This window comes from Hyperolius riggenbachi, chromosome 3, assembly GCF_040937935.1.
Source record: "Hyperolius riggenbachi isolate aHypRig1 chromosome 3, aHypRig1.pri, whole genome shotgun sequence".
NCBI classification, from domain to species: Eukaryota; Metazoa; Chordata; class Amphibia; order Anura; family Hyperoliidae; genus Hyperolius; species Hyperolius riggenbachi.
This window is the reverse complement of record NC_090648.1, coordinates 505622344-505649225: the sequence shown is the minus strand read 5'-3', so window position 1 is coordinate 505649225 and position 26882 is coordinate 505622344. Positions and strand designations below refer to the sequence as shown.

Below are 26882 nucleotides of genomic sequence, written 5' to 3'. Positions count from 1 at the left end.
GGTGCATTTTTTAAGTTTTGCATCCATCACTATTTACAAGCTTATAATTTAAAAAATGTTCATAGTATACCCCCTTCACATGCATATTTAAAAAGTTCAGACCCTTAGGTAACTATTTATGTTGTTTTTTTATTGTAAATTTTTTTTCATTAAAATTTTTATTTGGGTAATTTTTTTGTGTGGGAAATAAACAGTTAGTTTTAAATGCTATAATGTGTCTATATTACACTGAAAAATGTATGTAGATGTAGTTTTACTATTTGGCCACATTGAGGTTTTTTTATTTTCTTATGCTCATCGCTTCCCGGAAGCATAAGGAGGACGGGATACGTTTTTTTTTTCAGAAAGACTGCGGCCTCTGATAAGAGGCCGTCGGTTTTTCTGATGGGGGCTTAGATCAATGAACGGAAAACATGTTTCTGTTCATTTATCTCAGGGCTACTGGGGAACAGCATGGGGGCACGCCCAGGTCCGGCCTTTGCTATGAGCGACCTGTGCGGTCGCTCAGGGCGCCATGCTCTCAAGGGTGCATGCGCCCTGTCGTCTCTTGCCGCCCCGCTGTCTCCGTGCCCTCTCCGTCTATATTTAGAGCAAGAAAATGGCCGCTGATGTCCACAAATGCAGACCAACGGCGGCCATTTTCTTGTAGCCTGCTCTAACTCCAGATGGAGCGGAGGCAGGGAGAGAAGAGGGACATTGGCGCTGGAGCTGGATGTCAGGTGAGTCAGTCTCTGCCCGGCCCGCTGCCACATAAGAGGGGGGGGGGGGGTTGCCTGGGGCAAACTACCTACACTGGGAGCAAACTACCTACACTGGTGGCAAACTAACTACACAGGTGGCAAACTACCTACACTGGTGGCAAACTACCTACACTGGTGGCAAACTACCTACACTGGGGGGAAACTACCTACACTGGGGGCAAACTACCTACACTGGGGGCAAACTACCTACACTGGGGGCAAACTACCTACACTGGGGGCAAACTACCTACACTGGGGGCAAACTACCTACACTGGGGGCAACCATGCTACTACACTGGGGGAAACTGTACTAGCTACACTGAGGGCAGCTATGCTACCTATATGGGGCAACTATGCTACCTATATGGGGACAACTATGCTACTTATGGGGGGGGGCAACAAAATCCGGTTTCGCTCAGGGCACTGTGAAACCTAAGGCCGGCCCTGGGCACGGCCCAAGTGCGGCGGGCAGCAGAGCAGCTGCCTCCTCACGTCCAGGCGGCGGAAATGGTTAAACAATGAAAATGCCTGGCTGTCCCCCTTATCCTCTGCCTCTAATACCTTTAGCCGAAGACCCTGAACAAGCATGCAGCAGATCACATGCTCTGACAAAAATCAGACATGATTAGCTGCATGCTTGTTCCAGATGTGCGTTTCAGACGTTGGCAAACTCGTGTTTTGGGATGCATGTGCACATTGGCTTTTGAAGTAATCACTCCCATCTCCGTAACACCTGAGACATACAAGGCATTTTTCAGTGTAGCATATGGAGAGGCTCATAGGTGATGTCAGAGTAAACTCCATACTAATTTACAGGTTTATCTGCGATTTGTGGGTTGTTTTAGGTACCTAGGGCTTCTTCCAGCAGCCCTGCAGTCTCTCAGGTTCCTTGGTGTCCTGTGGGCATCTCTGTTGAGCTGCTGTCAGCCAAATTAAAGACTACCCTACAGTGCATGCGCTGTTCCGACTATGCACCTCCATGATTGCGTTTCTGTGGCCATTCTGTGCATGTGCAGTTTACAAGTCTATATGACCTTCGCATGCACAGAATGCTCCCAACCACAAGAGTGCAATCGAGGAGGCATGCGGCCAGGACAGTAGAGAAATCCGCAACTCGGCAAGTTACGGGCTTTAATTTGGCCGACACCACCACAACAGAGGGGATCTGGAGGACACAGAAGTCATGAACATTACCTTGCTCATCAGTTGTCCTTTTAGTTATAACTGACAGCATCTTATATATAACTGACAGCATCTGATATATATATATATATATGTCAGTTCTGACAAAATGCTGTCTTAACTGGAAGGAATCGTTGATAGAAGAAAATGTTGAGCTTCTGAGAGGAACTGATGGCGAAGTAAGTATGTAATATTCATTTGCAAATACAGCATGTGTTTATTTTAAATAATTTTACTTGGTTCAGCTTCACTTTAACAAACGACCGCCGTTCATGTGAGAAACCAGCTTAAAGAGAATCTGTACTGTAAAATTCTTACAATAAAAAGCATACCATTCTATTCATTATGTTCCCCTGGGCCCCTCTGTGCTGTTTCTGCCTCTCCCTGCCGCAATCCTGGCTTGTAATTTCCAGTTTTAGGCAGTGTTTACAAACAAAAGACATGGCATGTGATAGGCTGAGAGGAGCTCAGTCTGTGACTCATACAAAGCCTGCAGGGGGCGTGGAGAGGGTGTGTATAGCTTCTATCCTATCACAAGCAGAGCTGCACATTCCAACCTGAGTGCCTGAGCCCGACAAAGCAGTCAGAGGAAAGAAGATTAGATAACAGAGATAATACAGCCACTGTGCAACTAGGAAAGGCTGCAGTAAGATACACCTCATTAGAACATGTATAGGAACTTATAGGATAGAAGAACTAAGGATGAAAATTTGGTTACAGAGTCTCTTTAAAAGCCACCTTGTTCACAGTCTCAGGTACACTTTAAATGATTTAAAATATACAGAGACGATTTATTAAGGATTGTTTATTTTTACACAGCAAAGGCTCTTCTTCCTGCACCAATTTTCACGTCAAGCGTTCACTCGACCGACTTTTGCGTATGTTGGATCTCCGCAGTCTTCTGGCTGATCACATGCGACAGTCGGTACATCGGAATCCGTAAAGCACATTAATGAGGAAGGGAAGAACGCACGGTACTATCGCTCTCTACCCCGCCGTCGCCTTAAAACCAGTCAGTCCGCAGGTGAATAAGACAAGTGGCAGAAGTGATCCCAAATAATAATATAATAACACCGTATCGATGGCGATGTAAAAACGTTCACTCTAGTCCTCTGCGAGACGGCGGCGGAGCGCACCGCAATATGTCACAGCCAGACGCACGCGAGATCTTCATCCTCTAAGACTCCATCGATTCCGCGGCCGATGTGCTGCTCTGCGGAGCGGCGTCTGATGACGAGCCGGGTAAATTGGTCACCATCAGTCGCTCGCGGCCTCCAAACGCTTCTTTAACTGGAAAAGTAAAAAAAAAAAATGATTTATTGTGACAGCGGCTTTCGGCATCAGAGGTAGTAGCATCATTATTCCGGGTACAGGCATCTCGCACTTAGAAAGAAAGAAGAACACGTAAAGCCAAGGACATCATTTACTGTGTTGTGAAAAAGTATTTTTTCTTTTGCATGTTTGCCACACTTAAACTGGACCTAAACTCAGAACTTCCTCTCTGCTCTGAAAGATAAGCAACAGCATAATAACCTTTATAGGAAAAAAAAATATTTGTTACAGCGGATACCAATACTGCAATAAACCTGCAGTGTGCCCACTTCCTGCTTTCATGGAAGCAGGCATAGGGTTAACATCCTGTGTCTACAAATCAGCTGCTCTACCGAGGCAGCCAGCTGACAGCTGCGAGATCAAATTACACTTGTGATAAGCCACAAATGAGGGGCAATTAGACAGGCTAAACCAGGCCTGGGCAAACTTTGCGTGGTCAGCATTCCTGAAATTTCTCCCCTTCTCCCCCCCGACAGACGGTGAAAACTCACCTACTTGCCACTTCCTACGTCAGGTCTTCACGGCAACTGGGCATCACGTGATACGCTGGCTGCCTGCCAGCGTCTACTACACTGGCATGTCCTGTGACGCCCTGTTGCCATGGAGACGTGACGCTGGAATTGGCAATTAGCTGAGTTTTACCCCTGTTCTTGCCTGCTCAAGACTCTGCCGGGGGGAGGGGGGGTTTGGGGGGGGGGGGGATTAGAGCAATCCGGCCACCTGTCAGAGGGCCGTGTGAGCAGCACCAGCGAGCTGGATATGTAGTTTGCCCAGCTCAGGGCTAAACTCTCTAAATACATACAGGGTGCATTTCTCTATGTTTTCCTTCTGTACCGTGCAAGAGTTCAGGTCCACTTAAAATGTTTTGGATCATCAAACAAATTGAAATATTATAGGAAGCACAAAATGTAGTGTTTAAATGATCACGATTGCAAAAAATGGAAAATTTTAAATACATGTAATAACATACAAATAAGAAGTACATTACTTCCAGAGTAAAATGAACCTTAAAGAGACTCTGTAACATCAGAAACCTCCCCTGGGGGGTACTCACCTCGGGTGGGGGAAGCCTCCGGATCCTAATGAGGCTTCCCACGCCGTCCTCTGTCCCTCAGGGGTCTCGCTGCAGCCCTCCGAACAGCCGGCGACTGTGCCGACTGTAGCTTCAATATTTACCTTTGCTGGCTCCAGCGGGGGCGCTGTGGCTGCTTTCTGCTCGGAAATAGACGGAAATACCCGATCTCAGTCGGGTCCGCTCTACTGCGCAGGCGCCGGAGACTTGCGCCTGCGCAGTAGAGCAGACCCGACGGCGATTGGGTATTTCCGCCTACTTCGGAGCCGACAGCCGTCAGAGCGCCTGCGCAGGAGCCAGGAAGGTAAATATTACGTCACGGCTGTTCGGAGGGCTGCAGCGAGACCCCCGTGGGACAGAGGACGGCGTGGGAAGCCTCATTAGGATCCGGAGGCTTCCCCCACCCGAGGTGAGTACCCCCCAGGGAATGTTTTGTCATTACAGTTCCTCTTTAAATTACTCTTCTCCTATATTGCTATCACTAACAGTAGGCAGTAGAAATCTGACAGAACCGACAGGTTTTGGGCTAGTCCATCTCTTTATGGGGGATTCTCAGCATGGCCTGTATTCTTTATAAAGACCCTACCTGTAAAGGATATACACAATGATGCTGACCAGCCTCCCTGCTTGCTGCACTTTTTTGCCATTTGGACGGAGCAACTGCCATTCACTAAGTGCTTTTGAAAATAAAGAAATCCTTGAGAATCCCCCATGAGTAGATGGGCTACTCCAAAACCTGTCGCTTCTGTCAGATTTCTACTACTTACTGTAAGTGACAGCAACATAGGAGAAAAGTGATTTATGGCTTATGATTCTTATTTGAAAGAGTTTATATACATTTTAAATTTTGTTTTTTGCGATAGTGGTCCTTTAAAATGACGATTTTATTTATTTGGGGAAAAAATGTGTATGTTTATATAAACAGTTAAAGCACACCTGAAATTGGAGAGAGAAAAAAAAAAGTAGACAAGACACACAACATTTATATTTAGCTTTTCTCTAGGTGGAGTCAAAGCGCCCAAGCTGCAGCCACTAGGGCGTGCTCAGTAGGCAGTAGCAGTGTTAGGGAGTCTTGCCCGAGTTCTCCTTACTGAACAGAAGATTAGAATCCCAGTTTCCTGTGTCAGAACCCTTAAACGAATTTTACGTACCTGGGGCTTCTTCCAGCCCCCTCCCCCACAGGTCCTTTGCTGTCCTCGATTATGCCACTGCCCCCTCAGAAAGATCGAGGGCTACAACGCACGGGCGGTCCTGTCCATGCAGCTCCTTGATCACATTTGTTGTTTGGAGCATTCTTCACTTGCGCGGTTCACAAGAGAAGTGTGCAACGCATACGCAGAACGCTCACGGTGATGTTAGCGTGATCCAGGAAGTGCGGAGACTGGACCAAGCATGCGCAGTAGGCCGTGACTGGAGGTCTAGTCGCAGATCTTTTGGAGGGGCAGCAGTACCATGGAGGGGACCTGGAGGACATCGAGGGACCTGAAAGACTACGAGTGGCTGGATGAAGGCCCAGGTAAGTAAAAATCGGTCCAGCTATGGCGTGCTTTTAAGCAAATGGAAACCGTTGCTTAAAAAAATAAAAAGTCAGATACTTACCTAAGGAGAGGGAAGGAGCCGAGTCCTCCTGAAGACAGGGGCCCGTCTTCAGGAGTACTCGGGTTCCTGAAGACTTCCCGAAGGGCCGAAGCCTCCCTTCGGCGGCGGAGATGGTAGCGTTTGGTCGAATGCTGCTACGGGAGATCCTGAGCGGGACCGGGCACCGGGAGAGGAGCGGGTAGACTCTATAGGACCTAGAGCCTTCCCTCTCCTTAGGTAAGTATCTGACTTTTTTTTTTTTTAGGTGACGGTTCCCATTGACTTTAACACAAGACTGATCAGTGATGCCTTATACATGTATTGCTGATTTTAGCTCAGTTAGTAAGTACAAGCACAGGACTTTTACAGTTTAGACTTTAAAAAAAAAAAAAAAAAAGACTCATCACTAGACAAAGGCAGGAAATCTGACTTTGTACGCAGATTTTTGCTGATCTAAAACAGACCTAACAGGTCCCAGCTGCTGGCTACTTGATGAGGAGATGCTGGGCTTGACTAGCTAAGTTGCAAACTCTGTAAAAAAATTTGCAGTAAATTCCAAGCTCATCTTTACCGGTCACTAGTCGGACTTTGTGCTTTCTGAAGTGCTGATAAAATCTGCATAGGCATGATAAGCAAGGCAGATGAACAAGAAAAGAAAATGTGATGTGGAATTAAAAGGAAACTGAAGCGAGTAGTATATGGAGGCTGCCATATTCATTTCTTTATAAACAATACCAGTTGCCTGGCAGCCATGCTGATCTATTTGGCTGCAGTAATGTCTGAATCCCACCAGAGACAAGCATGCAGCTAGTCTTGTCAGATCTGACAATAATGTCAGACACACCTGATCTGCAGCATGCTTGTTCAGGGGCTATGGCTAATAGTATTAGAGGCAGAGGATCAGCAGGACAGCCAGGCAACTGGTATTGCTTTAAAATGAAATAAATATGGCAGCCTCTATATCACTTTCAACTTGGGTTCACTTTAAGCCACTTCATAAAAAAGCCACAAATGATGATGTAGCCTCCCAGCATGCACTGCTCCTGCCTTGACAACAGTTACTCACCGGCAGCGATGGCGCCAATGTCCCACACTCTGAGGCCGTCCTTCTGACCGCCAAACGCATACACAAAGGGCAGATCGGGGCAGCAGGCCGTGCAGAATAACACTCCCTATGATGGAGAAAAGACTACATTAATAGTAAAACAGGTAAAACTTGCACCGGGGCCCACAGCTCCTTAGCTACGCCACTGTCTCCATGCTCCCATCTAGTGACTGACTAAGCATTACCTTGTACTCATACTGTGCTGCGTGATACGGTTTGCATGTATTCCTGTATTGTCATTTTGCTGTATGTCACCCCTAAATATTGTCTGTAACCTAAACTAATGTCCAGCAGTGCGTAATATGTTGGCGCTTTATAAGTACAACAAATAAATAAACTCGCCCAAACCAGGCCATTCACAGATAGATCTGATCGATTGATCTGTACAAAAGAAATAAATCTCCTAGCCTTACCATTGAAACCTCCACTCTCCTCGCCTAGCTGCTCCTAGCGCAGTTTTACCTGCTCAGAATAATAGCAGGCATATATTATATTAGTCGCGGCATACAGCCGTACCGCCCAATGATACTCTGTGGAGGGTGCTGCGCAACCCAATACGTTATGGAAAAGAAAAAACTGCAGCATGGCGAGCAATGTAGGCGGTGAACTAAAAACGCATGGTAGGCAACAGCACTTCCAAGCAGCACCTGCCTTATATATGGTCTGCATAAGACTATCAGCAAATTAAAGGCACTATACCTGCATTCAAACTTCAGTACCAAATTATGCAAGGGCTGAACTCACCCCACTTAACGCCTCAAAATCCAGAACAAACAATTGTTCAAAACAGAGGCACCAGATAAGAAAAATAAATTGTTAAAAACTCCTTAAAAAGGAGGAGGAAGTGGTGGACTTACCTGCCACAAGTAGACACACGATCAGTTATTAACTGAAAAATATCTTTATTCAGATAGACTTCAGAGTGATAGCAACACGTTTCACGGGTTACATCCCGCTTCATCGGGGAGTATACTGAGCTTGTAAAGATCCAGACCAGCTATGAGCGTCTCTGTCTACCTGGTGTGGCTCTTACAAGCTCCATATACTGCCTGATGAAGCGGGATGTAACCCGTGAAACGCGTTGCTATCACTCTGGAGTCTATGTGAATAAATATATTTTTCAGTGAATAACTGATCATGTGTCTACTTGTGGGAGGTAAGTCCACCGCTTTCTCCCCCTTTTTTAAATGTTATTTGTTCACTATTTTATCCTTATCTGGTGCCACCGTGTTGAACAATTGTTTATCCTGAGTGTCCACCCTTTCTGGAATGGTGTTACCCCCTTTCTTCAGGTGAGTCTAATTTCCCCACCTGCCTGCTGAGTGGTTACCAGAGGAATTTACTCTTATGACCAGTTGGTTTGACATACTGCACTATTGGGGCTCTCGATCTGCTTTGTTTTGTACCTCAACTACACATAATTGGTTGAACTGTACTTGCATGAAAATGTACCTTCAATGCATGCAAAGGCATTGTGTACTAGACCCTTTCACCACGATGAGGTCTACGCCATTCAAAAGGGGCCCTACCACTAATATGTGACTTGGAAGTCAACTTACTTGTGGGATTTAAAAAATACACAGTGGTGCGCAGTACAGGCAGGGCCCTGGGCACTCACACTGCCCAGTCTGCAAAACCCACCCCAGGGGGGCAGGAGCAGCGCAGACAGCCCCCCCAAAATCCTCTCACCACCTGGAGGGACCATCCACAACTGCCCCCACCACCTAGGAGATTCCCCAGAAAACCTCCTCCCCAATTTATACACAACACAGTAGGCAAGAGAATTTCCAAGCAGCACCCGCTTGGAATGGTCTGCAGAAGTCTGTCAGCAAATTAACGGCACATTTTGTGCATTCAAACGGTGAATTAGACAGCACTAGCCCAGCTTTGGGCACGTTTACTCCTCGGGTTCTTACACTTGTACAATGCCTTGGGCGACATCGTACAGACTCAGGCTAGCGACATGTTCTGTTCCTATGCAGGGAGGAGAGTCGACAAAGAGGCGTGGTTGTAACAAAATGTGGCGGCCTAGACGAGAGCGGAGAACGAAGCTCTTGTAAGCCGATCAGCCAAATTGATCGCCGACCGGGGCATCGGGGTATGCTTTCCACACACTAGCCACGCAGCAGAGGTGGAAGTTATTGTCCGCTTTGGTCGAGTTTTGTCTACCATGTGCACAAAGCTTTACTGTGAATATCAGGGGATAAGGCAGCAAGAGTACAAAGTCATCTCAACCTATCATACGATATCTGGTTTTCTGAAAAGAATGGATCAGAATATTCCACCACCGTCAATCCAATAATTACTGAAAAACAATTGAAAAAACATTTTTTCTTGATCAATTTTTTGTTTAAGAATCGATAGTTTTTTATTAAATGATGGCTATAGTCTGACTGCAGAGAAACTATTAGGCCTAGTTCCCATTATAAATCACAAGCACAAATGCAAGCACTGTGCGATTTTGTGAGCGATTTTGTTAGCGCACTCTTAGCGCTTTCAGATCGATTTGCACTTAGGTCTTGTTCACACCTAAGGTGTTTTCGCTATTTTTTTTAAGCCAGCGATTTTGAAAATTGCCTTAAAGTGGATCCGAGATAAACTTTTACTTATTGCATAATTGTGTTCCTTTTATATAGTTTATAGGGCATTCCTCAAGCCAAATACTTTTTTAGTTTTGTTTTAATACTCTTATTCCCTATAAACTAAACAAGCCACTCCCACAGCTTCTCCAGTGCCTTGGTACGCAGTCCCATGTAGCAAGGGCTTATGGGAGCTCAGCCTGGGCAGGAGGAGGAGGTTACTAGCCAGAGATTTCAGAGGCAGAGTGGAGGAGGAGAGGAGACTGAATTTGTCACAGGCTGAGGGCTGGAGATGCCATCAGCTTGTCTGTGTGTAATGTGACAAACAGAACATGGCTGCCCTCATTGTATCACAGGAATAATCAATCATAAACTGTTGAAGCTGTTTGCAGCTAGATTTGCTGTGTAAACTATCTAAACTTTAGATAAGATATATAGATAAGTTACTAGTTATAGTTATTTTTTCATCTCGGATCCGCTTTAAAAGCGCTTGTGCAATGAATCCTTTTGGGACGGTTCATATCTGCGCGTTTCGTTAGCTTTCCGATGACCAAAGCGCTACCTGCACCATCTTTTGGGCGATTTTGCTACACTGGAAGGTATAGGAAAAATGCTCATAAAATCACTTTTGCGGCGATTACGTTTGCGCTTTTAAAATAAATACATTGTATTTATTCTTTTCCCGGGTCAAAGATTCACTACATAGAAGTGAAAAAAAAAGAAATCGCTCTGCAAAAGCGTTTTGAAAATCGATTTACACAAAATCGTAGGGCGCAGGTAAGTGCCGGGAGGGGGTAAAAATTTATATATCTCAAAATCGCAAAAAGCGTCCGTCAGCGATTTGGATTTTATATGTGAACAAAGCCTTCGAAAAGAGCTTTTCTAAGCGCTTTTGTGTAGCGATGTTTTGTTCACTTCCTGTCGTCAATCAGGAAGTGAACTCTTTGACCTGGAAATGAATAAATACAATGTATTTATTCATTAAAGGGCTCAGCAATCACTTTTCAAAGCGCTTTTTCAAGTGCTTAGCGATTTTGCTATACTTCTATTGAATCGCAAAAGCTCTAGAAATAGTGCAGGAGCCTCATATGCGATTGGATAGAAAGCTCATCTCTTATGTGAGAATACTCACATAAGCTAACATTGCGCTTTCAAGGCAATTTTTAAAATCACCAGCGCTTTAAAGGTGGCCATACACTGGTCGATTTGCCATCAGATTCGACAAACTGACAGATCCCTCTCTGATCGAATCTGATCAGAGAGGGATTGTATGGCTACCTTTACTGCAAACAGATTGTGAACCGATTTCAGCCTGAAACCGTTCACAATCTGTGGAGGCTGCCGCCCCCCCCCCCCCCCCACCTACATTACCTGATCCGCCGGCGCGACTGCCCCCGGTCACCGCTGCTTCGTCTCCGCTCTGGTCTCCGGCATGCTTCACTTCTTCCTGCCCGGCAGGAAGTTTAAACAGTAGAGCGCCCTCTACTGTTTAAACTTCCTGCCGGGCTAGAAGAAGCATGCTGGACCCGGAGACCAGACCAGAGCGGAGCGGAGACGGAGCAGCGGTGACCGGGGGCAGTCGCGCTGGCGGAGCAGGTAATGTATGCGGGCTCTATTGCGTCGGTCGTCGGGCACTCGGACGCCGCTAGCGACGCGCTCCCTACCCGCGGACGATCGACGGTAATTTTCCACACGGAGCGATCGACGGGATCGGGCGGGATAGATCGAAATTCAGCGTGTAGCGGGAACGATGTGACAGCAGATTCGATCCCAGTGATTGAATCTGCTGTCGATCTGGCGGGAATCGGCCTAGTGTATGGCCAGCTTAACTACTTAACGATCATGGTCTTAAAGCCGCTAGTGACCAGGCTATTTTTGACAAAATAGGCCACTGCAGCTTTAAGGGCTCGCTGCAGGGCCATACAACTCAGCACGTAAAGTGATTTCCCCCCCGTTTTCTGCCCACCAACAGAGCTTTCTGTTGGTGGGCTCTGATCCCTGCCAGCATGTTTATTTATTTATAGTTTTATTTGTATTTTTTTCTAGATAAATATTACTTTTTTTTTTTTTATTATTTTCTTATAACCAGCCCTCCCTCCGCTAGCCAATGACAACGATCGGCTGTCATAGGCTTCATCGGCGCGCGTGATCCCCTGCAATCTCCGCCCCTAAGACTTCACGCCAATTGACGCTGAGCGGTCCTGGGGCTGTCGCTGTGTTCACGCCAATCGGCGTTGAGCAGTCAGCAAAAGGTTAAAAATAAGCGAAAATGCTTACATGTGAACAAGCTCTTACAGCCCTGGAGTAGGGTGAGCGGTTTTTCGGCTTTTCCCCAGCGTCTTAATTACATGTACACCTTCGGGTAGCCTTTAACCCTCTGGCAGCCAATTTATTTAGAAGCTTTGCAAGAGCTCCAGGCCAATTTATTTTAGCACTTTTTTTATTTCTTAATTTGTTACATTTTCTTTCTTCTAATTAGTACTGCTGTAATGTGTAATTATGGCCACTTGTCACTAGGGGGCAGTGTGGGACAATAAAAGAGGACTTCTGCTTTCAGTTTCTATATCTTCTGCTAGCAGAGAGACATCAGAGCATTCCAAGAATTTCCAGCACAACGAGATCTGCCAACTGAGGTCAAAAGCAGGACGCTTATCTCAAACGAGAAGCTGCTAATTGGTTAACTTTCTTACCATTTTCATATTCCTGGAATGAACGAGGCTCGGCTTGTCCAGTAAAACGTCCCAGATCTTCACGTGTTTATCTGCAGAGGAGGTGACTAAACACCCTTTTACCTGGCTGCTCAGCTCCAGACCTTCATAAGCAAATAAGAAAACATTATCAACACATCATCATTCCCTATCCCGCAGCCGCGCCCCCCACCACCACTTCCTGTTGTGCAGATAGTGGGAGGGACTTGGTGCTACCGATTACAGATGGTTAATGAGATGCAAATAATGGTGAGCTGATGCAAATATGCTGATTTATGCAGCTTGGAGATAGATCAAGGTCAGCAGCTGATGGGTCCATTTCGAAGCACCATACATTTGCTTTAACTTGATGTTATCAGCCTGTTAGTGACCATTATTAATGGTGAAAGGAAGGAGAAGGTAACGCTGGGTGCTGCTGGATAGGGGAGGGTGACATTTGGTGCTGCTGGGTGGGGAAGGTGACATTGGGTGCTGCTGGGTGGGAAGGGTGACATTGGATGCTGCTGGGTGGGGAGGGCGACACTGGGGGCTGGGTGGGGAGGGCGACACTGGGGGCTGGGTGGGGAGGGCGACACTGGGGGCTGGGTGGGGAGGGTGACATTGGGCGCTGCTGGGTGGGGAGGGCGACACTGGGGGTTGGGTGGGGAGGGTGACATTGGATGCTGCTGGGTGGGGAGGGCGACACTGGGGGCTGGGTGGGGAGGGCGACACTGGGGGCTGGGTGAGGCGGGTGACATTGGGCACTGGGTGGGGAGGGTGACATTGGGCGCTGCTGGGTGGAGAGGGTTACACTGGGTGCTGCTGATAGGTTGCAGGTTTAAGGCTTTTGCTTACCAGTTATCTTGTGCTACCTGGCCTGGCATCTATCGTTCTATCCTCCGGCGGTTCCAATGAGAAGGGATGTCGCGTTCACACTCGCACACACTGAGTGTGGCTCAGGCTGTGCAGGAGCGGGGCTGCTATGGAGCGAGGGGACAGTCACTGATCTCCATTCCTCTCTCTCTGCACTCTTCAGCGGCATCATTATACACACTGAGCCCGCTCTGGCGGGCATTTGCAGCACCCGAACGGTGGGTGACAAGCGACAGGTGCAGACAACCTGTCACCCACCCCTCAGATTCTACCGCCCAAGGCACAGGCCTTCCCCCAAATCCACGCCTGACAAGAACAGATTCAGACATACTGAAGATTTGGAGGATGCGAATGACATAAATTCAGCCTCTAAAGCTCCTCCGGCTGCTGATAACATTGCAGGTGCCGGATACAAACTGTGGCTTTTAAGCGGCAAAGGTGGTGCAGATATCAAAGGGGATTGTGGTGGGGGCGTGGTTAGGGTTAACACTGGTAGGGGGGGGGGGGGGTTAGAGTAGGCATCAGTATTGTAATTACAAAAAGCGTAACAGTGACCACTACCGGTACAATATTTTCCTCGGATGGGATCATTCCATCAGATTTTTCAGATTGAACTGTACAGAAAACCACATCGTATGTGCAGAAAATTAACGAGAAAGAATTCTATGGTCGATTGGAATACAGAATTTTGTCGATCGTAATATTGGATTACATGATCCTATCTGAGAGAAATTGTCCTCATTGAGCCATTTTTTTAAACAATCTAGTATTACCTTCAAATTACTTACGATCCCGCAAATCTGATCGTATCGGAAGTAAATCTTGTACCATTAAAGCAGCAGGGACAGCCATACTATTCCACGCAAAAAAACACAAATATATATATAGATAAATACTTGTTCTACTTACATTACAGATGCATTTTACTGTCCACGTTTTGATTTCAGTGAATTTTATATGGTAAATAAAGATAAAACTGTTCCAGGCATTTTCCATCGTTACGGCTTCTGACTGAAGCCAATCCTGATGTCATTCTCTCCCTTATTCTTTTTTTTTCTCCCAGGAACTGTACTTGCTTGCTTTGTAAACACATGTGAGCACAGCATAGATTATATTTCAGCAGCTTCTGCAGAGGGGAGAGGTGCATTTCCCTTCTCAGCCTCGTGTGACACTGAACTGCCCTCAGCCAATCAGTGAGGAGCAGGAATGTGGGAGGGGAGATATCAAGCTTCCCTCTCCCCGGCAATGTACCAGAATAGAGCCAGGCTGACTGAGATAAGATTTGTTACAGCAGAAACCTTTATGATTCTATTGAAATGCTTGCAATGCAGGGTCAGGATGTGGACTACATAATAAACACAGACCAGTGGGTAAATGGAATTTGATTGTATGGCTGACAATCCTGCTTTAATTGGCACCTGAATAGTAAAATATCAGTAATTTTACTGAATGTTACTGATATTCCACCAGCGGCTATCTGTGGCTCTTTTTACATGTACGTCTGTGGTAGGCGGGGCCTCTGCAGTGACGTGGGGGTCCGCCTTCAGTAGGCAATCGGGACCCCAGCAAGAAGTACCCGATATCAGGGATGCAAGACGTGCATAAATCTCTGAGGGGATTTTAGGGTATGAGAAGTAGATTAATTATTGACGGATATGATCAGTGAAGCCATTTCCCCCCTCAACACTGGAACCATGGACAGCGCAGCCAGCACGGTCAGAGTAGATTTGATGCCGTATTTAGCCGACAGGTTCTCTTACAGAGCGCAAGGCAGGAGTACGGTATATCTGGGTTATAAGTGGATGAAACAAATCCGGATTAGGAGGGATACAATAGCAAGCGCTAAATCCCAGAAGCGACCTTTAACTGCTGCCAGGAATCAGAAGTTATGGCGGCCGCGTGCGCCAATGTCTGAGCTCAGCGAGATCTTTATTCTCCGCAACGGGGAAGGGAAAAATCAATAGCGAGGTGGATAAAGGCAGCAGAGAGAGAGATCCACAGTATATTCAGGCCGGTGTCACACTGAATCACTGCAGCACATGCCGGGTGAGGGAGGTGAGCGCACAATGCAGATGGTGGAAGGGAGATCGGTAACACGCTGATATATTAAACATGTGGGGATGAGAAGTTCAGCCGAGTACATCAGCTTTTTTTTTTTTTTTTTTTTAAAGGACCACTATCTCGAAAAATGTAAGCAGTTAAAATCTGCCAGAACCGACATTGGGCCAGTCCATCTCCTCATGGGGGATTCTCAGGGTTTTCTTTGTTTTCAACAGCATTTCCTTAACAGCAGTTGCTGTCTAAGAAGTCTAACTGCCAAATTAGCGTGCAAGTGATTAGGGGGGCTGGCTTACTATTTTGGCAGTTAAACTGCTGTTCAGCAAATGCTGTTAAAAACATAGAAAACCCAGAGAATCCCCCATGAGGAGATGGACTGGCCCACAATCTGTTGGTTCTGTTGATTTTAACTGCCTACTTTTTTGCGATAGTGGGTCCTTTAAAGTGGACCTGAACTCAGAACTTCCTCTCTACTCTAAAAGATAAGCAACAGCATAGTATCCTGTAAAGTGGACCTGAACTCTTGCACAGGCCAGAAGGGAAACAGAGAGAAATGCACCCTGTATGTATTTAGAGAGTTTAGCCTGTCTAATTCCCCCTCATCTGTGACTAATCACTACCATGATTTGATCTCTCAGCCATAATAGCTGGCTGCCTCGGCAGAGCAGCTAATTTGCATATTTATTGCAGGATTTGTATCCGCTGTAACAATGAAATGTTTTTTCTTTAACGGTTATTATGCTAGTGCTTATCTTTTAGAGTAGAGGGAAAGTTCTGAGTTCAGGTTCACTTTAACCCCCTGTGGTGTTCAATTTCCCCAGGATTTCTGTGCAAAAAGTCACCAAATTAATTTATCACTTTTTTTTCTTCCTGTAACTTGCCAAAATGTGTCAAGCAATGGTAGACCATTGCTTGAGGGCCCATTTCCACTATCTCGAATTCGCATGCGTTTTTCGCATGCAAATGCGCATAGCAATACAAGTGAATGGGACTGTTTCCACTTGTCCGGATTCCTTTGCGTTTTTCTGTGCAGAAAAAATCCGCATGGCAGAGCCATCAGAATTCGCATGCCGCATACCGCTATGCGAATCGCATACAATGTATTTAATAGGAAATTCGCATGAGGTTTGGGTATGCAAATTTTCATGCGAATTCGCATAGAAACAATGGAAAAGCACACCAGCACTGCCATGGTTAAATTCGCATACATCGTCATCCATGCGAATTCGCATAAAAATTTGCGTGAAAATTCGCATAGACCCACATTTTTACCGCGGTGATTCGCACCGCACAAGTGGAAATGCAGCCTGACACATTTTGGCAAGTTACAGGAAGAAAACAAAAGTGATAAATTAATTGGATGACTTTTTGCACAGAAATCCTGGGTGAATTGAACGCCAAGGGGGTTAAAGTGAACCTGAACTCAGAACGCAAAACTGAAACAAAAGCACCTTTATTTCCAAATAAAATATTGGCGCCATACATTGTGATAGGGCCAAAATTTAAATGGTGTAATAACCGGGACAAATGGGCAAATAAAATACTAGTGTATACAGTGCAGGAGAGTATTGATGTGTATGCACAGACTAATGATGTCCCACCCAGGTTTAAACTGACAGCTTGAAAATAATCCATGCTACCATAATTAAAACCTATGTATTTTATTTGCCCGTTTATCTCGGTTATTACACCATTTAAATTTTGTCCCCATCACAATGTATAGCGCCAATATTTTATTTGGAAATAAAGGTGCATTTTTTTCAGTTTTGCGTCCATCACTATTTACAAGCTTATAATTTAAAAAATAATAGTAATATACCCTCTTGGCATGCATATTAAACAAGTTCAGACCCTAAGGTAACTATTTATGTTTTTGGTTTTTCTTTTTTAATTGCAATTTTTTTTTAAGTTAAACATTTTATTTGGGTATTTTTGGGAGAGCGTGGGAGGTAAACTGTTAATTTTAAATGACATTGTGTGTCTGTTTATGAATTGTATGTAGATGTAGTTTTACTATTTGGCCACAAGAAGGCCTCAGTTATTTTTTTCCCCGTCCTGCAAGCGTGCGATCACGCTTACAGGAAGTGAGGGAGGATGCAAAACTTTTTTTCTTCAGAAAGATCGAGGCTTCTCATAGAAGCCGTCTGTCTTTCTAATGGGGACTTAGATCAATAAATGGGAATTGCGTTCCCATTCATTGATCTCTAGGCCTACAGGCGGCGGCACGGGAGCGCGCATGATCAGCCGTGGGGGCACGCAGCAGCAGCCTTTCGGACGTAGCAGCTACATCCAAAAGGCCTAATTGGTTAAAGAGAAACTCCGACCAAGAATTGAACTTTATCCCAATCAGTAGCTGATACCCATTTTTACATGAAAAATATAATGATTTTCACAAACAGACCATCAGGGGGCGCTGTATGACTGATTTTGTGCTGAAACCCCTCCCACAAGAGGCTCTGGTACCGTACGGTACTCTGGGCAAACTGCCACAATGTAACAATGACACACACAGGAAATGGCTGTTTATAGCTCTCTGTTAAAGCCAGAACAGCTACATAATCTGCCCACAGTAACAATGTCACCATGTAATACATGTCAGAATGTGAATCTGGGAGAGGAAAGATTTTACAATGAGCAAACTCTGACTAAATCATGTATACATAATTATTGTAAAAATTAAGCACCTTTTTATATTAAATTATTTTCACTGGAGTTCCTCTTTAAAGAGAACCAGAGATGAAGCACCCTCTTGTATTTTACCTTATAAATCAGTGGGAACATGACAGTAAACACCTAATCTGCCCTTTGTTTCATTGTTCTCTGTGTAATCTGACTGTTATCGCCTCTGATAAGAATCCCCGACTGAGAAGTCAGGCTGCTCCGTCTAGCTTTGCTACAGAAAGATTATAGCTAAGTCTGTATTCTGTGGTGTTATTTCAAGCCCAAGCCTGCCCCCTTGTGGCTTTGCTATAATGACTCAGCTATAATCATTCCCAGCAAAGCCAGATTTAATTGCTCAGTCTGGGATTCTTGTGACTGCTGTTAACAGACACTTTTAGCAGTGAGGAGGAAACAGAGAGCATGGTAAGTGTTTTCTCTAATGTTCTTACTGATATACATGGTAAAATACACAAGGGTGCTTCGTCTCTGGTTCCCTTTAAGGTGGCCATTAACAGTACAATGTTTTCCTCAGTTGCGATCATTCGATTTGACTTTTTTTATGATTAAATTGTACAGATCACAAATCATGCAGCATGTGGAGAAAATTGACATGAAACGATTGCATTGCTGATTGGAATACAACATTTTGTGCTACGGTTGCAACAAATCTGTAAGAATAAATACGTACCGGAAACCTCTCCATCGTGCGCCTTTAACGTGAAAATCGGTTTATCCGACCGAGCGTCTAAACAATACACAAACCCGTCTTCTGTGCTGGCCTAAAACAGGAAAATATAACAAGCCAAAGTTTAGTAAAGTTACACTGCGCCACCAAACTCTACACAATTACAAAAATAATAAATGTGGACCTGAACTCTTGCACAGGGCAGAAGGAAAACACAGAGAAATGCACCCTGTGTGTATTTAGAGAGTTCAGCCTGTCTAATTCCCCCTTCCTCATCTAAGACTAATCACAACTGTAATTTGATCTCTCAGCCATTTCAGCTGACTGCTTTGGCAGAGCAGCTAATTTGTAAACACACGATGTCAACCCTATGTCTGCTTCCATGAAAGCAGGAAGTAGATACTACAGATTTATTGCAGGATTTGCATCAGCTGTAATAGAAAAAAGTTTTTCTGTAAAGGTTACTATGCTGTTGCTTATCTTTTAAAGCACATAGGAAGTTCTGAGTTCAGGTCAGTTTTATAATTCTCATACACTTAGTCCATGAATGGACCAGCCCTATAGGTAAAGATTAAAAAAGCAATAAGCTTTATGTGAAATGACTTGTTCAGAGTGCTAGGTATGAGGTAGGATATCACATGCGAAGGTTCAGGGGTAGATCTATACCATTACAGTCTATACATAAAGATCTGCAAGAGATAGTGGAGGTCCTTGTTTATCCCCCACATCCAATTGGCGTGATGTGGTGTAGCTATTCCACTATATCAAAATAAGAACCTACAAAAAACTGATGGGTAGTTGTACTGGCTACCTTAAAGGGACACTGTAGGGGGTCGGGGGAAAATGAGTTGAACTTACCCGGGGCTTCTAATGGTCCCCCGCAGACATCCTGAGCCCGCGCAGCAACTCACTGATGCTCCGGCCCCGCCTCCGGTACTCTTCTGGAATTTCAGACTGTAAAGTCTGAAAACCACTGCGCCTGCGTTTCCGTGTCCTCGCTCCCGCTGAGGTCACCAGGAGCATACTGCGCAGGCCCAGTATGGTCTGTGCCTGCGCAGTACTCTCCTGGTGACATCAGCGGGAGCGAGGACACGGCAACGCAGGCGCAGTGGTTTTCAGACTTTAAAGTCTGAAATTCCAGAAGTGAACCGGAGGCGGGGCCGGAGCATTGGGGAGTGGCTGCACAGGCACAGGATGTCTGCGGGGGACCATTAGAAGCCCCGGGTAAGTTCAACTCATTTTCCCCCTACAGTATCCCTTTAAGGTAGCCATACACTGGTCGATTTGCCATCAGATTCGACCAACAGATAGATCCCTCTCTGATCGAATCTGATCAGAGAGGGATCGTATGGCTGCCTTTACTGCAAACAGATTGTGAATCGATTTCAGCCTGAAACCGATCACGATCTGTGGAGCTGCCGCTGCTGCCCCCCCCCATACATTACCTGATCCGGCCGGCGCGAGTCCCCCGGTCCCCGCAGCTTCTTCTCCGCTCCGGGCTCCAGACCGTTCCTGCAGCTACCGAACTTCCTGTCCAGGGGAAGTTTAAACAGTAGATGGTGCCGGGACAGGAAGTTCTGTGTAGCAGCAGCCGGTCCGGAACCCAGCGCAGAAAGAAGACAGCGGTGACAGTGGGGACTCGCGCCGGCCAGAGCAGGTAATGTATTGCCGCTAGTGTCGGTCGTCCGGCATTCAAACGCTGCTATTGACGCACTCCCGACCCGCCGGCGACCTAGAAAAATCTTCCGCACGGACGGATTGATGGGAACGATCGATTTCGGACGGAAATCGATCGCTCTGTCAGCGGTGTGCGCGGCGATTTTACAGCCGATTCGATCACTGTGATCAAATCGGCTGTATATCGGCGGGAAAATCGTTAGGTGTATGGGCCCCTTAAGTCAGTTGGTGTATATATACTGACCAGGACAGCCATGCAGTCAACTACAGACTACCACCACAATAGGAACATATACAAGGTGCAAGTGCTTATTTACAAAGTGTTTGTACAATGAGTCTCGACATGTTTCACCTAAACGGCTTTTTCACAGAGTGCTATACATATATACAATGACAAGTGCGCCCCCCACCAGCAAAATGTCCCCCTGCAATAGCCCAAGTCAGAGCTGAGGCACCTTGTCAGGTGCGGGTTTAAATACTGGAGATGAATTCAGCACACGCCTACCGGGTGTGTCTAACTGTATAGTGCATTCATACTTCTGGGAGTCAGGCTTGTGTATACTGCTGTGACCCGCAAGACGTCATACGGCATCACTTCCGGTCCGCACTACCGCTTTAATTTCAACCATCTTTTCACAGCCAATAAAAATTGCCTTGCTTTAGCTTTGATAAGAATATCTTGTGCCGATGGACTTGGCACTAAATGTGTCTTCTTGAGTGGAGCCTTTACCCCCTGCCTGACCAAAGTTACAATGAGGATCTCAAATTACAGACTTGGAAGAAGCAACTGATCCAGGCTACTCTATTTCTAATGTATGGACATCTTCTGCAGCACATTACAGAGTACATAGTCATGGCACTGACTGTCCTCAGAGGAGCTCACACTCTAATCCTACCATAGTCATAGTCTAATGTCCTCCCATATTATTATTATATATTTATATAGCACTGACATCTTCTGCAGCACATTGCAGAGTACATAGTCATGTCACTGACTATCCTCAGAGGAGCTCACAGTCTAATCCTACCATAGTCATAGTCTAATGTCCTCCCATTTTATTATTATGTATTTATATAGCACTGACACCTTCTGCAGCGCATTACAGAGTACATAGTCATGTCACTGACTGTCCTCAGAGGAGCTTACAATCTAATCCTACCATAGTCATAGTCTAATGTCCTCCCATTTTATTATTATGTATTTATATAGCACTGACACCTTCTGCAGCGCATTACAGAGTACATAGCCATGTCATGGACTGTCCTCAGAGGAGCTCACAATCTAATTCAAACCTTGAATAATACCAGAGGTGAAAAAAAAATGATGAGACAATTGTATCTACCCTCCTACTCCTAAAAAATTATCTTTTTTTGTTATTCCCCAGTTTAAGTTTAAAACGTATAAAGTAGAGTTAATGTTTTATTGTCTTTGCTCAATGACACAGTCTTAAAGAAAACCTGTACTAAAAAAAAAAAAAAAAAAAGCCTCTGGGAGATACTTACTTCAGAAAGCGCTGGATTCCCACAAAGCTACAGAGGACGAGGAAGCCTTATTGGGACCCTGAGGCTTCCCCCGTAGCTGCAGAGAATCCAGCGCTGGCTCCGCCGAAACCTCCCCCAACAAGCTTGACAAGGGTGGGGAGGATATACTTACCTCTCCCCGATTCTGCGCAGGCGCACTGGCGTCTCTTCGTTCTGGTAAGATGGAAATAGCTAAACCCGATTGTATCCGCTCTACTGAACAGGCGTCCGAGTCCAGGAAGTGTATGGCCGGCCTCCAGCCCTTAATGGAGCCGCCAACCGGGACAGGGAGAGGAGCCAGGGCGACGCCGGAGGACCTCACGAGCTACGGCGGGCTGGAGGGAGCCCCAGGGAAGTACATTTTTATTGACTGCTCGGGGTCCCTTTAACCACTTAATGACAACGTTTTTATAAGTCAGACAGTGCTGCTGCCGCTGTTCGCGTGCTCCTGCGCATGCTCCCGCGCGTGCACATGCATTCCCATGCACGTGGAAATAGTGGAAAAAAAACCCAACAAAGAAAAAAATATACCTTTGTTTCCAAATAATATATTGTCACCATACTTTGTACTAGGGACATAATTAAAATCTTGTGATAACCAGAACAAATAGGCAGACACAATGTGTGGGTTTTATGTACAGTAGCAGTGTTTATATTAAAACCATAGGGGATGAAATTGGAGAAAGTGTATTTTTTCATTTTTTTCCTTGTATTTGCCTTTAAAATGTATAGAAAATAAAGTAATTACTGAAAACAAATATCAACCCCAAAAAGCCCAATTGGTGGTGAAAAAAACAAGATATAGATCGTTTCATTGTGATTAGTAGTGATTAAGCTATTGGCAAACGAAAGGGATGATCACTGAAAGGTGAAAATCGCTCTTGTCCGTTAGGGTAAAAACCCCTTTGGGGTTAACTGGTTAAAGTGGACCTGATGTCTGGCACAGGGCAGAAGGAAAACATAGTTGCAAGTACCATCCAGGCCAGAACTCCAGTGCTGCAAGGTGTGAGTACTATAAAACCTAATACACTGTGCCGCCATGTAAAAAACACATCAACGTGACATCAAAGCAGAACACCCAGTTCATACAGTGACTCCCAGCATCACACACCCTCCATCCAGGGCCGCTCTGAGATTGATTTTGGTGTGTAATTTGCCTGAGGTCACAGCAGCAGCTGACTAAAAGCTGCCATTTAGGACACAGAGAAAGCACAAAACGGATCATTATTCTGACTGTCTGCGGCAGAGTGCTTAATAGTTCAGCAAATGCCGGTCAGCCATTACCCCAAAAAAACCTGCATTACTTGATTCGCCGATCGATGAAGCGGCCAAACGACTGTTCAGCGAGGAACAGAAAGCGATTCTGTAACAACTACAAAACATTTGGGCTTCAACGTCAATAACTAATGGGAAGCTAAACGGAAGCGCTAACCCTTCATAACTACCAGTAGATGCAAATTATAGTGACATTGAAGCGGAAAAAAACAAAACGTATGATTATAATAAATTGTATGTGTAGCACAGATAATTCATAGAACATTAGTAGTAAAGAAATGAGTCTCACATTTTTATTTTCAATTCTATAGCTTTTTTTTTATAGCACTGCATCATACTGTCATATTTGCAGTTTGTTCTGTTTTATAGAGCGAACAATGCACAGCGCTACTAAGGGCAGACGGCATTCAAATGACTACCAGCACGAAGTGTGCAAGGACTACTAGTAGACAAAGTACACACCCTGCATTCAAATGAGATGCACCTGAATACCATTGGAGGATGTTGGTTTCCATAATAGCGTGCATGCAAATTATCAAGTACTCGACCTTCCCACCACGATGAGGTCATCCTCGGCTGGGAGGGACCTAAGCTCTAACTAAATTAAAACTATGCATGTTCATAACCTGGGTGCGCCAATAAGTGAAATTCAAAAATACAATAGAAGGAAGATCTGCACATGACCAGGCCGCCTCAGATTGGCATACCTACCGAGATGCGCTGAGTCCACCCCCCTTCCTAGCCCCCCCCCCCCCAGGCAACAAACGCACCTTGTACCCAAAACAGAAGCTGTGCATATACATTAACATTAAATGCAAAACTATTAGATGGGAGCAGCTAGCTGAAAAAGACTTACAGTTTATGTACACAGCGAACAATGGACAGCGCTACTTAGGACAAACTGCATTCAAATGACTACCAGCACTAAGTGTGCAAGTACACACCCTGCATTCAAATGAGATGCTCCTGACTACAGTACTATTGGAGGATGTTGGTTTCCATAATAGCTTGCATTCAAATTATCAAGTACTCAACCCTCCCACCACGATGAGGTCATCCTCGTTTGTGGTCTCGGGGGGGGGGGCAGGGCATCTCTGTAAGTAAACCAATCTGAGGCGGCCTGGTGATGCGCTGATCTACCTTCTATTGCTCTGTTTTATAGTTTAAAATACAGAAGGGTCGATTCACTAATTCACTAACTCCTGTAACTCGCGATATTTTATCAGTCTGCATGCTACGCGTAGCGAGCGTATTTAACATCACTCACCGGAGGGCATGCTATGCTGCCGTAGTGAAGCCTAGCGAGCGCTAGTTACTTTACGCCTGCTCCACTTGTCCCGCCCTGGGCCCCTGCGGGTCCAGTCACTTTAAAGGACCTGATCCCCGCACTTTGATTGGGCCAATAGGCTGCCTGTCACTTGATAAAAGCAGCCTCTTAGGCCAATCAAAGTGCAGGGATCACATCCTTCAAAGTGATCTTTTCATAACTAGGGTTATACAGGTGGCAGCCATTACTTCTGAGCTTAATAGGAGTTTTTAGATCATGGGTGCGTTTGTCATCAGCTACCCTCCCCTCACAGGGGCATTGTCTATGTGAAATCACACATAGATCACCTCCCCGTGACATCATCAGTAGCAGCCTGTGTTTTGTTTTTGTTTTTTATCACCTCCACCAGTCTGCCGGATTCTGCCCCGGCAATATGAAAGGAAAGGAGGGGTTCCTCCAATAAATGTAAAATATTTTATATTTGTCATCATGCAGCTGAAAAAAGGCTGCTATTTATTATTATAAGTTAGAAAATAGATTTTATTTCTGAAATCTTGTATTTTTAATTTGGGTCCACTTTAACAGCACAGGTGTCTATTTGCAGTGCTAGTCAGGTTGAAAATTTTGGTTCTGTTTTAAATGAGGGACTCTGGAGAGGAATTTTCCTACTCAGGGGCCGTCTGCAGCCAAAATTCTCCTGAAGGTCACTTTCAAACCGTTTGCCCAGCGAGATGTAAATCAGCATAGGGCGCCCGAGGCCCCGCGCACGCTACAGAAACCCGACTGCTCGTGCTCGCTGTAATCCCAAGCGCTCATTAAAGGGAAGATAACAGCAACGCATCACCACTTCCTACAGTCAGCATTTAGGCGGGGGAAATTTCCGCTGCATTGCATTTCAATACAGTCAGAGCTGAATGACTGCGGCTGCACGGAATAACTAACCAGCAAACCTGGACTCCGTAATCGCATCCTAATAGGTGGCAAAACATCTTACGCTTCTGGAATATATCAGAACACAGCGGGGGTGCAAAGAACAGGCACTGAATGTACAGTTGTGTGACTGCAGACATTGGTAGCGGATAAGACATTTTAACCCGTTGCCGACCATTCCACGCCGAGTGGCGCGAACGTGGCAGCAGCCCCAGAACCGCTCCACTCTTGGGGTTGGGTTTTGCAGGAGATCCGGCGCACGCATCGGCGCTTGAATTACGAAGCTCCGCCATATATATATATATGTATATAGAAATGTATAGTTACATAAAACAAATATTTAAAAATAAATAAATAAACATTGGGGGAGGGATCACAGCCCGCCAACAGAAAGCTCTGTTGGTGGGCAGAAAAGGGGGGGGGGAATCACTTGTGTGCCGAGTTGTACGGCCCTGCAGCAAGCCCTTAAAGCTGCAGTGGCCCGTTTTGTAAAAAATAGCCTGGTCACTAGGGGGGTGTAAGCCCGGGGTTAAAGTAGACCTGAACTCTTGCACAGGACAGAAGGAAAACAGAGAAATGCACCCCGTATGTATTTAGAGAGTTTAGCCTGTCTAATCCCCCTTATGGTGTGACTAATCACAATAGCTCAGGAATCTCCTCTGCCAAAGCAGAGCAGCTACCTTGTAAACACAGGTGGCTAATAATATGTCTTCCATGAAAGCAGGAAGTAGACACACTGCAGATTTATTGCAGGATTTGTATCAGCTGTAACGAATAATTTTTTTTCTTTAAAGGTTATTATGCTGTTTATCTTTTAGAGCAGAGAGCTTCTGAGTTCAGGTCCGCTGGATGCACAAATGAGATGTGAAAAATTCTGAGTTGATGCTAATTTTATGTAAATTTACGTAGCCTGGAAATTAACCAGTGATATGCGCAGCTACTCAATTAACCCTTGTGAGTAATGGGACAGGTTGGTAAAGGGACGCAGGCTTGTCACAATCCGTCTCGGCGGGATCGGCGCGGAGCTTGCAGCCCAGCAATAAAAGCCGCTGAACGGAAGACGCAACAAGCTGTAACTCCTCAATACGGAGCAATCTAGGATGGAATTGAAGAGAAAGGCTGCGGCGGCCTCTGTAATGTTTCCTCGCCGTCGCCTTCGGGGTCGTATTTTACCTGAAGCCGGAGAGATAGATCAGGAGGAAATACTGACAAACGCAATGCAACAAAGAAATAGGATGACGAATCCATGCGGGGGCGTATTCTGCCGTCCTGAAAGCAAACACGCGAGCAGTACGGCGGCCATTTCTCACCGCCGCTTCCCAGCAGCTTGACACTAAAAGCGTCCGCTATATTTACGAGGCGCAGATTACATCCTCAGCGAATCAACGCCGGTTCTGCCGGTTTCAGATCTGGGTTCCAGGTTATCCTATATACATTCCAACCTGAATTATCGCAAATCGTTTTAAGAAAGCAAACTTTTGTTTTTCTTAACATCTTAGTAAGGGGGCTTTTAGGACCATCGTAGTCCCTTACACACTCCAATGAGTTCTGGGTCACCATGAGCTTGCTGGTTAGTCTGTGCCTCTCGGATTTACAAGCCCTACTGCATAGAGCCAAATTAATCCATGCCATGCACTGATGAGGATCAAACAATCCAAAA

The 26882-nt window shown here is 45.5% G+C and overlaps 1 protein-coding gene across 1 annotated transcript in view; it reads right to left on the bottom strand.

Annotated features, from left to right (window-relative positions):
• Positions 1-2660: 2660 nt before the first annotated feature.
• The window catches only part of PWP1 (PWP1 homolog, endonuclein), an 80630-nt gene continuing 56408 nt past the window's right edge, over positions 2661-26882 (bottom strand). Inside the window, exons 12-15 of the mRNA XM_068278358.1 lie at positions 18556-18646; positions 12279-12400; positions 6971-7076; positions 2661-3212 (exon numbers count right to left, since the gene is read on the bottom strand). Coding sequence (XP_068134459.1) covers positions 3100-3212; positions 6971-7076; positions 12279-12400; positions 18556-18646 — 432 coding nt within the window. The 3' untranslated portion in view covers positions 2661-3099. The remainder of the gene's footprint in view (positions 3213-6970; positions 7077-12278; positions 12401-18555; positions 18647-26882) is intronic.